The following is a 14,413-nucleotide window of genomic DNA, read 5'->3' as shown; positions in this document are numbered from 1 at the left end:
GGGGGGGGGGTGTCAGTCACAGTTGGCGCAGGCATAGGCAAACTGGTTTCGTGCCAGGCCCCCTGCCAATCACTAGTGACCAGTGTCACTGGGACTGAAAGTGATGGGAAATCCCAAATTTACAATCTGTCACCGTAACAGAAGAGGGAGAGATATAACCTTACTATTAGTACTGGGTACCATTGCAAGTGAGTATCCACAATTTTACAGATATTAGGAAGTGAAGTGATATGTTCCAATGGGGAAAACTGTTCTTCCTCGAGTAAAGAGGGATTTGGTTCCAAATGAGGGAAAGCTGGGTGCTAGGAGTGTGCACAAGCCTGGTGTTGGCTTCAGCACCATGAAAAAAACAAAACATCAGAGCATCTGGGACTTATGCAGTACCAGGTCATCCACAAAGCAACATCTTGGGGCCCAGCTACAACCTACATTCTTCTGCAATTTTTCACACAAGGGAGGATTACTTGTAGGCAGTTGGTGTCTGATGGACCTATGCCAGTACAGGCAATGCAATAGGATGGCTTCTCTGTGCCTAATCCTTATCAAAATCAATTGAATGGATTAGGGATGGGGAGGGGCTTAGGGGGTTGGGAGGGGAGCTGCTGCCATGACTAGGGCTGCCAATCCCTTTCTGAACCGGTGTGCATGAGCTCACAATTCTACAAATATATAACACCATCAAACCACAAAATAAATCACATAAAAAGCAAAACAGCTCTGTTAGTCACCGAAATGTACATCTTAAAAGAGAATAGTGCCTTGGTGGCGTCTGTTGTCATTTGTAATTTGGTTTAATAGATACCTTTAAGCCCACATAAATGGCACATGGCGGCAAAGACTGAAGATTCCATCTCGATGTTTCGGACGCCGGCGCTATACGCATTTTGCAGATACTCGCATTTTTCTTCTTTAGAAAATGAACACAGCGCCCCATCCAATCTCCCCTGACCTTAAAAATAAATTACTGTTACTGCTCGTGTACATATTTCATTACTTCAAACAAATACACAATTATCTTACATTATGTCAGTAATTTTTGCTCAGCGAGAGATGTTTTCCACTTTTTCATAGTACATAACAGGAAGGGGGACTCTCATAGAGGAAGTATTCTAACAAATGGTAATTGTGCACAGATTGCTCTGCTAAATTAAAGGGCTCCAACCAGTTATAAGAAACGTTACACACAACCCATTCTGCCTGTTGAGTGGAGTTTGGCTGAGGAAAATTCAACCATAGATCTTCACTGCTGTGTAGAAGCCTGAAGGGATAATTTCCCTCTGTGCCCCCAGCTATGACAGGCTACTTTCTAAAAGAGAACCTGATGGGTTGCCGCACTTCACATAATAGCCCCTTTTGTTTACTTAAGTGTACGTTAGAGCAACAACATATTCCATACATCTCTGGAAAAAAAAACATTCCCATGTTTTTTCCCCTGCTGCAGGTACAGACGAGTGCTGGTTGTTTAGCCAGAAATCCAGTGAGCTGACAAAGCTCAGTTTGCTTCAATAAATCCCAAGCAGTGTTAGCAACCCTGTCTGAGTTCACTTTGTTATGCACCAATTGGACTTTCATTTTTTGTTTATTTTATTTTTATACACGTTGGATATTTATTATATTTGTATTAAGGTTTTGATAACATTTCTCACTGAACAATTTACTAGCACAGGGTATTCTTGCATACACAAGTTAATATATCAATAACAATTGGAGCTGAAGTCTTAAGCACTGTACTCTTAACTGTGCTGAAAGAAGCAAAAAACTCAATAAGCCATCACCAGAGCATTGACTTTCTGGCAGTTCAGTCAGAAGCTTCAATAAGATAAAGAAAGCCTGAAAGCAAGCAGTGCCTCTTTACCCTATTGCATAGTGCTTTGGAACTCGCTTGTAATGTAACTTTTTTTCTTCACCGCCACAAGCCATTATCTTGTTATACAGTACAGAAGCTTCATACCTTCATAAAAGTCATATGTGCACATGGTGTGTCCAATAATAGTTGGGAAGTCGTTGATCTTATCGCTGCAACAGAGAATATTTTCTGCCAGTTCCTGGTGGAGCTCAGTGTTCCTGACCACCACTTTATCTAAAATCGCCTGCTCAAATTGCGGCCTGAAGAAGGCATCCACAGCAATGTCTGTGATTACTACAGTCCCGGGTGTAACGCCTGGGGGGGAAAAAAAGCATCAGTGCATTGTGGGTCAGTAATCTTCCAAGTAGAGGCATTAGTCAACCACAGCTGTTTATACAAAGGATCCTGGCTGTGTACAAAATGGCTTCCAATGCAAGAAAACTCTAAAGACAATGTAAATCTGTCCCATGAAATGAAATCCACCCCGCTGATGCCAAGCTTGGATTTTGCTCATAAGGGTTACCAAGAAAAGAGTACCTGGACAAAGTAGTTAAAGCTGAACTCCAGGAAACAGCAAAATATACAGATGAAATACATCTAAATAAAATAGTAAATACAATAATACTTTGATTCATTGTATTTACCTTCATGACACAGCTCATGTGACGTAAACAAGCCCAAGGGCCATTCAAAGAAAATAATTTCCACCGCTACATTTATTTTGGCATTATTTAAAATGCTTGAAGACATTTACTGATTGATCTTTTAGAAGTGGAACATTGTGGGTATAAACGTAGTTTTTATCCATTTCATATTATTAAAGTGGTTCTTTACTTGGATTGGGCGCTCTGTGCCTTTTAGTTTTAAGGAAATTATACCTAGCTATGAAAAAGAGAACACTCACCGATTCCCCCAGATGTCCCGATACGGATTATTGTGACATCCCGACATTTGGCGTGATGCAGTAGCTTAATGAGCTCATGTAGCATGATGGAGATGGAAGGGATACCCATGCCATGCTATAGAAAGAGAGTAACATTATACGGTTATAGAGCACATACAACTGTGCTGAAAGAACAAATTATATATTGAACACTGTGATAGAGGCTGAACAGCAGTGAGATAAATGCACCCATAAAAGCACTTTATTCCAAAAGACAAATGCCGCTTTCTGTAGCCTGACAAGTAAGAACCATGATAAACCCAGATTACCTGCAGCATGGCAGGTCTTCACCTCTCATATTTCTACTTGTGAATTCTTTAAGGTGAACCTGTCAGCAGTGATGGAACATTACAGAGCTGAAGAGGGCAAATAAGGAAGTTCTTTTTTACTATTTTTATTTAAGATCACGTTTCTGCAGAAGCAATGTGCTGACATAGTGCAAGCATGTACTGCCATGAGCAATTGAAATTCGATCAACAAAAATCCTTGTTTGCGCTGCCTGATCTCTATGTAGGGAATGCCTTGTCTACTTTAGCTCCAGTAGTTATAGGTAAAACATGGTGGACTAAAATCAGCTCCTATCTTCTTATACATTTTATATATACTCAATAGCTACATCTCCTTGCCTTCAGACTGTTCCTGTCCACCTGGGATTTGGGGATATTCCTGCCCTCCTCTGTGTCTCAGCATTCCATATAATATAAAATAAAGCACCTCACAATAGCCACTTTAGGTGTTCTGACCCAAGAATCTAAGCACAGAGATCTCATGATATAATAAGTGCCTATGAGATATAAGGAACTGTCAGATAGATAATAACCGAAAAGTAATAGGAACCCACCAGCATCTACTAGAAAGTTAAATTTTTGGGTGGATTTACTCTTTAAAGCAGAATCCCATTTAAGATAAAAACAGCTGAAAGAAGAATCCTGGACAAAAAAAAAAATGTTTATTCACCCTTGCAGTGGAGCTGCCCCCGCACTGCACAGGTTAAGTGCTCATTTTGGTCTAGGGAGGAAAGCAAAAAAAGTTACTCGATCCTCTGAGAAAGCTTGCTCTCAGACTAGCCCTTCCAGCCTTGCTCCCCCTCTGCTGTAGCGGTGTAAAGTCCTACAGTCATCATGTTCTATACACAGTGTATAGGACATTAGGATGCAGAGGGACATACCACCGCTACAGCGGAGGAAGACAGGTTGGAGGGAGCGCTGTCACAGCTGGCCAGCTCAGAGAATCGGGTGAGTATAACTTTGTTATTTTCCTCCATTGACCAAAAGGAGCCATTAACTCTTGCAGTACAGAGGTAGCCCCACGGCAAGGGTTGATTACATTTTTGTCCTGAGTTCTTCAAATAATATCCCAACGTGTGCACTTAGTTTTTTTTTTTTTCTATGACTGCAAGCTGCAGGAAAAGCTAGGACTGCTGCAAATCTCTTCAGCGTGTCTGTATGCAAATTTTTGCCAGGATTGGTGAGGTGTCCATGTTGATTTAATGTGCATTGTGGGTAATGGCTACTATGCAGACAGGATCAGGCAGAGGTTGGGCGTTGCAGGGCCAAATCTTTTTGGACCCTTTTTTATTCCTTCCAACCATGTATCCAGAAACATAAAAAGCAGACGCAGCTATACAGTTCCTTTGCATTACAGAAATGTTTGATACTAATGTAATATTATTATGAATAAAATATAGAAGTATATGAAGAATAGCTCGGTGGTCGCTGGCTGCTGCCGAGCTGTATAAAAGACTCACACTTATAGAAAGCACAGGTCCAGATTTGTACATGCTGTATCTGTCTGTCCCGGCACATATATCTGTGATGTTATTCCCATCTCCTTCCAGGCCCAGCTCCTTGTGCATGAATCTTGCATATTCCCTCATCCTGTTCGGGCTGCCACCGACACACACAAACTGCAACAAAACACAAGAGGTTAAAACTGCTCAACACCTACACAAAGGAAGGAACCATTAAAAATAAAGAGATTAGGTCTACATACAAATTGAGATATTGTTTTAAAATGACAAGTTGGTGGAATCACTAAATGTAACCAACTGCCACTATTCTAAATCAAAGAAGCTTAGCAGCTCTCTGGTGTTGCTTATGTGTTTAGATGAACCACTGAGATCTTGAGGAATGCTGAATTAAGTTTGACTTGCTTATAACATTACATCTATGTGTACAGCATTTTGCAGGAAACAGATCTAGAAAAGAAAGCTACCTGTGTATCATAGACAAGCATGCATATAGAAAACTAACACTGCACTACAGCGCCATCTACAGCTCAAAAGACTTAACAGTATATCAGCATAGGCTGCTGCATCTCCAAAATCTGGTACCTGACATGCTCCCAAATCATGCGTCTGTGGCCAAAACCATCAGTTGTGTTGTGCCAAATCACAAAGTGATGATACCTTTTGAGCTGCTGATATTAAGGTGCAATGAAAGTTCCCCCTCTTTGTTTTTCTGCTGCAATAACAAGACTTAATAGTCAGAGATTCTCAGCCACTATATTATATAGATAGATCTATCTATATCTATAGATAGATCTATCTATATATCCACCGGGTTAGAAAGTCTACTACCACCCCATCACAACAGTACTGGATTCTGGAGGCATAGCCCACTATACTCAAATAAGTCCCACTACCCATCTCCCAAATCACTGCACCAGGACCCTTACTCTCAAAAAGTATGTAGGTGGCATTTGTGCCAAAGAACTGCTGTGCCTTCAAATACCGCTAATGGTTGATGTAATCAGCACAACAGGACTTGTGTTGATTGCAACAATGGGCATCAAGGCTTTTGTGTACCACAGTGGGCTTTCCCCCTCAAATTCAGTGTTTTTGGAGGGTCTGTTTGGCTGGGCACACCATTACCCTGGGCTCAACCATTTCTTAAAACAGCCCAATGCACACTATCACAGCTTAGGTCAGGGCTGGACAAATCCCAGGAGCCAGGTAGCCAATGCTACTTAAAAATGACAGCTGGCTCCTAACTTTTGCTGGATCTTGGATTGGACAGATTGGCTCCTAAATTCTACATAAACTTGTCAACCCCTGGCTTAGGAATCGTGAACACACTTTGAGTGTTTGCCCCCCCATTTGTCTACCAAATACTCCACATTAAACCATCAGATCCAGAGATATAGGCACCTCTTGGGCACTTTATTGGTGGTGTAATGTAATCAACATCCTTACAGACCAGACAAAAGGAAAGGTTGGGGCTAACTTAAACTTTGATCGGAAAAGTTAAGATTCACTTAGAACTTCAGATGCCTTTATCTTTAAAACTAGCAACTGTTTTGACATACGTTTGATTGCATCTTTTACATTTTTTTTTACCATAGCCTTAGTTTCACTGTATTACATATTTAGTTTAAGATAAATATGGAGAAGAGCTTTGACTCTTCCCTGACCATCCTTCACATTCGCCTGAGGCTCACTACTGCTCAGCAAGGCCACCCATTACAGACATAGGCTAACAGCAAGACATAGAAGGTGGAAGAGAGACAGGCTGGCTGGCCAAATGAGTTGGTCAATACTTGCACATCACAGCACCCCAGTATTTGCAGAGGATGGGGTGCTCTGCTTAAAGGAGAACTAAGGGGAGAATGAAATGCGCCCACCTGCATAGTTAGAGCCGATGTGTGACACTGCAGCTTTAACACATCAGCTCTATTGAGCGAGAACTGAGCGATCCCAAACAACTGATCACTCAGCTCCCGATCTTGTCCCAGAGAGCCGTGAACATCAGTCACCACCTCCCCTGTATGGATTCCTGACAGGGGGGCCAGACAGGGGAGGGGGTGGACACAGCTGGCTCTAGAGAGGCAGAGCCAGCTGTCAATCAGGCAGTGGGATAATTCCTGACAATAATGTTGGAATCTTTCCTGGCTGCAGCGTGGCTCTGCCCCTTCAGCATATAGCGGGCCATATGTCCTCCTTGTGACCCAAAAAAGAACTAGACCCAAAAAAGGTTTGGCCATAGTTCTCTTTTAAGATCGCACAGCGCATACAAGCACCTGAAGCTGCCTATACTGCACTGTAAGCACCATTTTTTATTTTTACGATCACTACATGTGCACTTTAATCTCTTGCTGTGACAGGAAAATGTCTCGGTTTCCCAGGAAGGACAATGTCCTGGAATACAGCCGTCACTGGCACAGAGATACTATCCCAGTCTGAGCAATGCCTGATGTCTCCATTCGCTGCTACAGAAAACTCACAAACTAGTTCTGAATATTCAGCCTTAGCTGAACTGGGAATAAACAGCTCTGTGATATATTGGGGAGAAGACTGCAGCCTGCGTGCTGTTCTCTTTATTGTATTCTCCTGAATAATGCAAATTGTGTACATTAGGGTGACAAAAAAAGAAAAAGTTCCATATGCAGGAATAAAATGCTGAGTAATGAAGTCACTCCTCAGCGCTGTGCTACATCATATTTATTAAAGTCTAGAGTACACAGGCAAGATAAATGACTATTTCATACTCCAGCTCCTGAGAATACACGGCTCTACATTAGGTAGGAAATAAGGATGAACTGAGAGGTGTTTGTGACAGCAGACTGGAAGCAGAAACTTCTATCAAATGGCACAGGTAGGTTATAACTTATAGTACATCTAAACCCAAGAACAAAAATGTAATACATCGCAGCCTAGCAGTCCTCTGATAAGTTGACTGCATTAGTTTTCTTTTTTCAAAGGATTTTTTTACACCTGGTGATCCTGCCAGTAATACACTTATCCTAGGGTGACAACACTTACTCACTGTACCTAAGAAAGTGCAGTGTTGTCACCCTACAGAAATGTCACACTTTTCCATAACATAAGCAGGAGATTTTCTGTATTTCCAACTTCAGATGAGCTCAGGTTCGGACTGAACCTGGTCCAAACCCAAGCCCCTTTGAAGAAGGAAGTGCCATTCCACCCAATCAGCTGCTGCGGTATTCCCCACCCCACAGGTTCATGTAAACTAAGGGGCGGGATGCTTGTGCTGATGCCATTTACCGCATTTGGCCACATTATGAAAATGCAATTTACCAAATATAGGCATGTAGCCATACAAGGTCAATTACATCACTACATCCTGCCCCTTTGCTTATGTCAAGCTGTGGGTGGGAAATTACCCTCCAACAGCTAATTGGGCGGCACAGAAGGGAAAGGGTTACCTTCTATATTTGGAGGAGTTTAGGTTCAGTCCGAACCCGAGCTCATCTCTATTCCTAACACTTCCCAATAACACTGCAGAGTGCACAGTAGACTAGATTTTTGGACAGGATCAACATACTTTTTTGCACTTATTGAACATGTATAGCAAAAATGTTTTGAATGCAAGGAGTACACACAAAAGAAGCACTACTCCTCCACGGCTCAGGGAAGTAATGAGAGGGGTGCTTGTTGCTGGGAGCATGTCTTCGCTTCAATATGAGCCCATACAAAAACAGCAGAAAAGCCACACACCGGATTCCGCTGGACTAGTTTACTAAAACCTGTACATCATCACCGGTGTCCCAACCACCCTGACGCGTTTCACCCAGTCATGCGCTTAGTCATACAGATGATGGATGAAACGTGTCAGTAGGGAAGACCTTGGATGGGACACCAGTGATGTGGTACAAGTCTCAATAAACTATTCCAGTGGAATCTGGTGTGCGATCAGCTTTTCTTCTGTTTGTATGGATTAAAATGCTTTCAATGGTTTATTTTTCAGACTACATGGTAGTAAATGAGAGAATTCCCTTTTTAAGTGTCCACGGGAAGAATAGTTCTTTTGAACCATAACGGTTCTTTTGATGACAGTTATTAAAGACTCGGCTACCTGACTCCTGACCAAGTTGATCTCTCCATTTAGATGGAAACTATTTTTCGGGTTACATGTACACCTGTGTATTCACAGAACAGATACCTTACAGTGCCTGCAAGCCAGTCCAGCTGCAGAGTTCCTGGATGCCCACAATCCTAGGGATACCACTGTATGCAAATATTGACTAGTGTTCGGGTAAAGAAATATGGTGGCCCTGCCCCCTCCCACCTTCTGCTCTACAGTACTGGCTATGGGATCAGCCCATCATAGCGATGGTCCAATAGAGCCGAATTCTGGCCTTTCTCTGGCTTTCCTGATCTGCATACTTGTTTCAGCTCAGTGACTCCAAAACTTCTGCAAGCAGCGAGTTGCTTACAAACCAGGCATCTAACATTATTAGAAAGGGGTCATCAATGGTAGCCTGCATATGTATTTTTATTAGGTGCCCATTTGCACTTCCACATTGACCCAACGTGTGGTAACGCACGTAATATGTAATACAGCGCCATTCATTTTGAATGGCACCCGAATGCAGCAAGGCAATGTACCTGTGTCTTTGCATTAAAAAAAGGGGGACATGCTTTATTTCAGCATTGGCCACCCATTATTTTTAATGGGCTGCCCTAACACAATGCAGGTTAGCACATGTCACAACGCACATTAACACAACTGAGTATATGGGCCCTAAAAGATGAGCAGCATTGCCAAATGTCACCAGTAGGGGGCACTGCTGATGTAGTCTGTAATCCTAGCACCAGGTTCCTATTACATGGAGTGTGCTGCAAGAGGGAGTCAAAAACAAAAAGATTAACATTTTCCATGGAAATGCCAGAATTTTACAAAGCTTGTCGTACACCTAAACTAGCCAAAAGTAAACGGTTAAGGGATGGGTTACCTTGACATCTCCAAACATCAGGGGGAGGTCATGGGTCTTTGTTCCCAGGTCAAAGTGGTAGAGAATGTCCTCAGGTAACAGGTCCAAATGGGGGTTTTTAACATGCACAAAGCCATTGCTGTTAGTAAATAAAGACAAGATCAAATAGTCAAAATATACATTTCCAGTTCTGTAAAATGGAATCTAATACTATTTCCCCCAGCAGTGCTCTAGAATACTGGTTAATTAGTAACAATGTAAACATTAACAAAAGCTGGAATACTTAGACGTTACATCTTAAGTGCCAAAACAAATTAATGAATTGCAGAATATTTACAGTAAACGTTTACAGACATTATAGAGTATTTGTACTGAGCACGGATTTAATATGTTGCCGACAGTACACATGCGGTGGCTGCATTCATTTTCATCTGTTCAGGCCGAGAACATTTTCAACAAAAACATTTTACAGAAAATTCCTGATCCTGCCAGAAATCCCGACATCACTGACAATGTTTGCAGCCTTCCCAGCTATAATCTTTAAACTACAAAACGAATGCCCTCTGTGTAATGGAGACAAGGAGAGGGGTGTTCTGTAGACCTCTCCTAAGGTGACAATACTGCACCTCCTTAGATGCAGTGTAGTGAGTGTAGTGAGTGAGCATTTGTTGTTTGCCGCTGATAGTTCTTGATCATTCAGACCACTCAGACCTCCTTTTATTGCCTGTGCCACTTATTACTGCAGGTAGAACTTACAAGTCCACCAACAATCACAAACTTGCAGCCTTTATTCAGAAGCAAGCAAAGTCCCTGAAAGTAAACGTCCACCTAAATATCCAATATATTTAACAAATGTGAGATCGTGTGCACTGCACAACGGCACAGTCAGTTATGGATATCAAAATAAAGCAGAAGTCAATAGAAAAGCACCAGCTGCAACCACAACCAGACGTATATTCACATGAATATTTAAACAGTATATTTTCTGCTACAAGTTGCACAAAATAATTCCAACATGTATAATCAAAGAAAGTGCATGGTGAACCCCCATGGGCCAATAAATGGCCAGTCCACCCAATCGATAGGTCCGTTTTACCAATTTGTGGTGGATGATGACAAGTTTAACCGCATGGCAGGTTTTTATCTCGGGGGCTCATTCTCTGCATGGAGTTTCTGAGTTCTGCTGTGGCCATTAAGGACCCACCTCTCTCCCTGTTGGATTTTTTTTATTGTATATCATTGAGAATGCAAGATGAGGTGCATGGACACAAATGTGAGAGAAAACACCTGGAGCTTCCAGGGGGACAAGAGAAGTGTCAGGAATTATAGCTTGGAGATGTCCCTATTGGAGTAACCAAGATATACAAGAAGCCCCATTTGAGTCCCCAAGAGATCAAAAATATTGTCAGGTGTCAAAGTGACACTAAACTCAGGAGTTAAATCTTAAAAATACATTCAAGTACCTTAACTATTAACAAAAATGTATCTTATTTGTGTATCACTCAGCTCAGATCCTCAAATCATCTCTGAATTGGTGCCGACACTGTCCTTCCTTCTGGAGGGTGGCTACTTTTGTTTCCCATGGTCCCTGTGTGTGTTGTAAAGTAGTCACCGCTCCAAGCTCACTCCCGTGATGGACTACAATCTCATGTTTAGTTTACTAATTTGTATTGAGTGTAGTCCATCACGGGAGTGAGCTCAGAATTGTGGCTACTTTACTATGGCAGTGGCATAGTGGTTAGAACTGCTGTCTTCAAGCACAAAGTATCCCAGGTTCAAATCCCAGTCAGGACACTATCTGCAAGAAGTTTGCATGTTCTCCCTGTGCTTGTATGGGTTTCTTCCCACAATCTAAAGACATGCTGGTAGGTGAATTGTCTCCTGTCTAAATTGTCCCTTGCGTGTATGCATGTGAGATAGGAACCTTAGATTGTAAGCTCCTTGAGGACAGGGACTGATGTGAATGTGCACTAAGTAGAGTGCTGTGTAAATTGTTGGTACTTTATAAAATACCAATAATATTAATAATAATACTACTACACACACGAGGACCATGGGGAACAAAAGTAGCACCCCTCTAGGAAGGACAGTGTCAGCACCAATTCAGAGATGATTTGAGGATCTACAGCCGAATGATACACAAATATGTTACATGTCTATTAATAGTTAAAAAGGTACCTGAATACATTTAAAGTGACATTAAAGTCAAATTTTGTTTCCCTCCCCCCCATGTTAATGTCAGCACTTACCTTAAATGATGTATTTTATTCCGATCTTCTTCTTTCCCCATGTTTTCCTCTGTCCCTCCAGCGGTGCGGCGGCTCTCCGATCCCGCGCTGACACCTCTCTGCTTGCAGGCACTTCCGATCCAGCGGTGTCTGCAGGCAGATGCACCCGTCCATGGACTTACCTTGCGTCTCTGCTCATCTCCCGGCCGAGAATCCGAACTGCGCATGCACCCGCCCCAAGATCCTTTGCGGCCGTACGAGCAGCTCCTGATGCTCGGCGCGGGAGCGCGCAAAGAAAAAGATGTAAGTTTAAACCGCTGTTTTAGCGGGTTTTTTTATTTTTTTTTAAACTGTTTGGCTGTATCTACTGCCTGATAGCAGTAGATATAGGCAAAAAAACGGGAGGGTTTAGAACCCCTTTAAGATTTAACTCCTGAGTTTAGTATCACTTTAACGCTCCACCATCCACCAACAATTGGCAGCAGTTTTTGGTTGGACTGACCCTTTAATTTCCTCTTTGTTCTACTCTATTCAGCGCTAGCAGTTCAGATCATCTCATTGTTAAAGATGGTCAAAGTCTTAAATAAAATAAAAATCAAGTATCAGACAATGTCTGGCCACCCCATAAGAAAGAATGATGGACAATCTATTTGACCTGTCATTGGTTGAGAAGAGTGCGTGGTTTGCCGCTTGGTTACAGCACTTCTCCTTTATTAGGTTTTTCAGATTGTAGAATTTTCTTCATTTTTCAGTATCAGAGGTATCTGCATGAATAATACAGACATTATCCACTACTAGCATTATGTATATTGGAAGACAAGCAGAGAGGCAGATAGATGAAGCAGCAGCTTACTAGTGTGTAATCAGAAGTCTGCATAGAGAAAAAAGGACAGACATTTCTCAAGGCAGATTAAACCGCATCAGCTCATATTTATTCTATATTCCCTGAATGTTTCCGCACTGCACACTTACTTTTCATAATTGTCCCTCTCAGGCAAGTTGGAAGTGCTGCTATCTACTATGATTGGAGCCATCACTTATCTCCAGAGCCGCCTTGCTCCTTCTGCAGTATTCTGCCTTAAAGTGCCTTCTCCCTGCACTGCTAATACGAACCCTTGCTCTGACATCATCAGTTGACTTGTCTTATTAAGGGAGCGTGGCGTCACATGGGGTATGTCGCATTAGGGCTCTTGGTTGGTTGGACAGGCGGAGGCGTTGTCTCTGATTGTTTAACTACCTCCTGGTTATTGATTAGTATACTCTGTCTTATTTGAATGCTTGACATTCCTAGGCTTGTGGAAACAAAAACGTTATGGAAATGATTAACTACAATGCATCTTAAGAATAGCCATGTGATGAATCATATGCAGGTTTAACGCTCCTTATGTACACATTTCTTTGTTTTATCTGCACCCATTGCGTGCGATGTCTCAGCTTTTTCTGTTTCGGTGCAGTTTAGTTTCTGGCCACTAGGTGTCACCCGGGAGCGCCATTTCTATTGCTGCCATAGGACATGCTGGCAAAGTGCTGTCACATTTCAGGTGAGAATGGTAATTATTTCAGGATGACATGATCAGCATTTGAATAAATGGCATTGATGTGAAATTATAATAATTCCACCTAAGAGATGCAATTAAGTGGACACAAAAAAGCATATCTGGATGGTCAAGTATGGATTAAGAAGACAGGTAGGCAGCTGTATAATATGGTCTAAAATAGTGATACAGAGATGATTCAGGTCATAGAGGCAGGCTTTCCATTCAGATAGAGAGTGCTGCGGTATAACTGCAGGGGACAGCCATTGACAAGAAATAAATTGGCTTCCAGGCAAGACAGAGGCTTTTATTACATGACATAATGTACCTCTTTCCTGGCTTCTTTCTCTTTGGTCCATGGCATGAGGCTGACGGATATACACTAACTGGCCACTTTATTAGGTACACCTGTTCAACTGCTCGTTAATGCAAATATCTAATCAGACAGTCACATGGCAGCAACCTAATTTAGGAATGTAGACATGGTCAAGATGATCTGCTGAAGTTCAAAGCGAGCTTCAGAATGGGGAAGAAAGGGGATTTAACATTATATTAACCCCTTCATGACTGAGCTTGTTTTTAGTTTCTATTCGTAAATGACTGACACACTTTTGACATTTTTGCTGTGTGATTCTTCCACGTCAGTAATATACTTTCTTACAAAGTGCACCCACACATATTATATATTGTTTTTTAGAGGACAGATAGGGCTACATATTTATATCACATATGTGTGTCTAACGCCTCACTTAGGACAAATAAAATATAAAAAAAGAGGAAAAAATGTAAAAAAAAAAACACTTTTTCCCCAGTTTTGATTTGTAGTATTTTTTTACAAAACCAGCACAGCTAAAAAAAATGCAATAAATACATTCATTTATTTGTCCCTTATTTTTTTTTTTTTACACTTATTTATTAATTTTTTTACACTTTTCACTATTTTTTTTAACTTAAAAATGTTATTTTATTTATTTAATTATATCAAACATTCATTGTGAATTAATCTCACTATTACTGCTTAATAAATTAATACATTTTTGGTTATTATCAGGCTGCTTCAAACTTCAGAACAGCCGATAATAATTTAGTGACACTGATCCTGCAGCAGTTCAGGATTCAGCTGTCTGAATCTGATGGTTGTTCCAACAACCATCAGAAAACTGAAACATCCTTCTTTCAGGAATAGATA

At 41.5% G+C, this 14,413-nt stretch overlaps 1 protein-coding gene across 2 annotated transcripts in view; it reads right to left on the bottom strand.

Annotated features, from left to right (window-relative positions):
• The window catches only part of UPP2 (uridine phosphorylase 2), a 14,176-nt gene extending 1,398 nt beyond the window's left edge, over positions 1–12,778 (bottom strand). The window contains exons 1-6 of one of the 2 annotated variants that reach the window (XM_018553167.1): positions 12,662–12,778; positions 9,483–9,603; positions 4,537–4,695; positions 2,751–2,865; positions 1,952–2,161; positions 803–949 (exon numbers count right to left, since the gene is read on the bottom strand). In XM_018553167.1, coding sequence (XP_018408669.1) covers positions 803–949; positions 1,952–2,161; positions 2,751–2,865; positions 4,537–4,695; positions 9,483–9,603; positions 12,662–12,723 — 814 coding nt within the window. In that variant the 5' untranslated portion in view covers positions 12,724–12,778. The remainder of the gene's footprint in view (positions 1–802; positions 950–1,951; positions 2,162–2,750; positions 2,866–4,536; positions 4,696–9,482; positions 9,604–12,661) is intronic. The other variant, XM_018553168.1, reaches the window with a different exon arrangement.
• Between the last annotated feature and the right edge of the window lie 1,635 nt (positions 12,779–14,413).

This window comes from Nanorana parkeri, unplaced genomic scaffold, assembly GCF_000935625.1.
Source record: "Nanorana parkeri isolate BGI_ZX_2015 unplaced genomic scaffold, ASM93562v1 scaffold112, whole genome shotgun sequence".
NCBI classification, from domain to species: domain Eukaryota; kingdom Metazoa; phylum Chordata; class Amphibia; order Anura; family Dicroglossidae; genus Nanorana; species Nanorana parkeri.
Note: the sequence above shows the minus strand (reverse complement) of the source record. Positions and strands in the feature narration are given on the sequence as shown.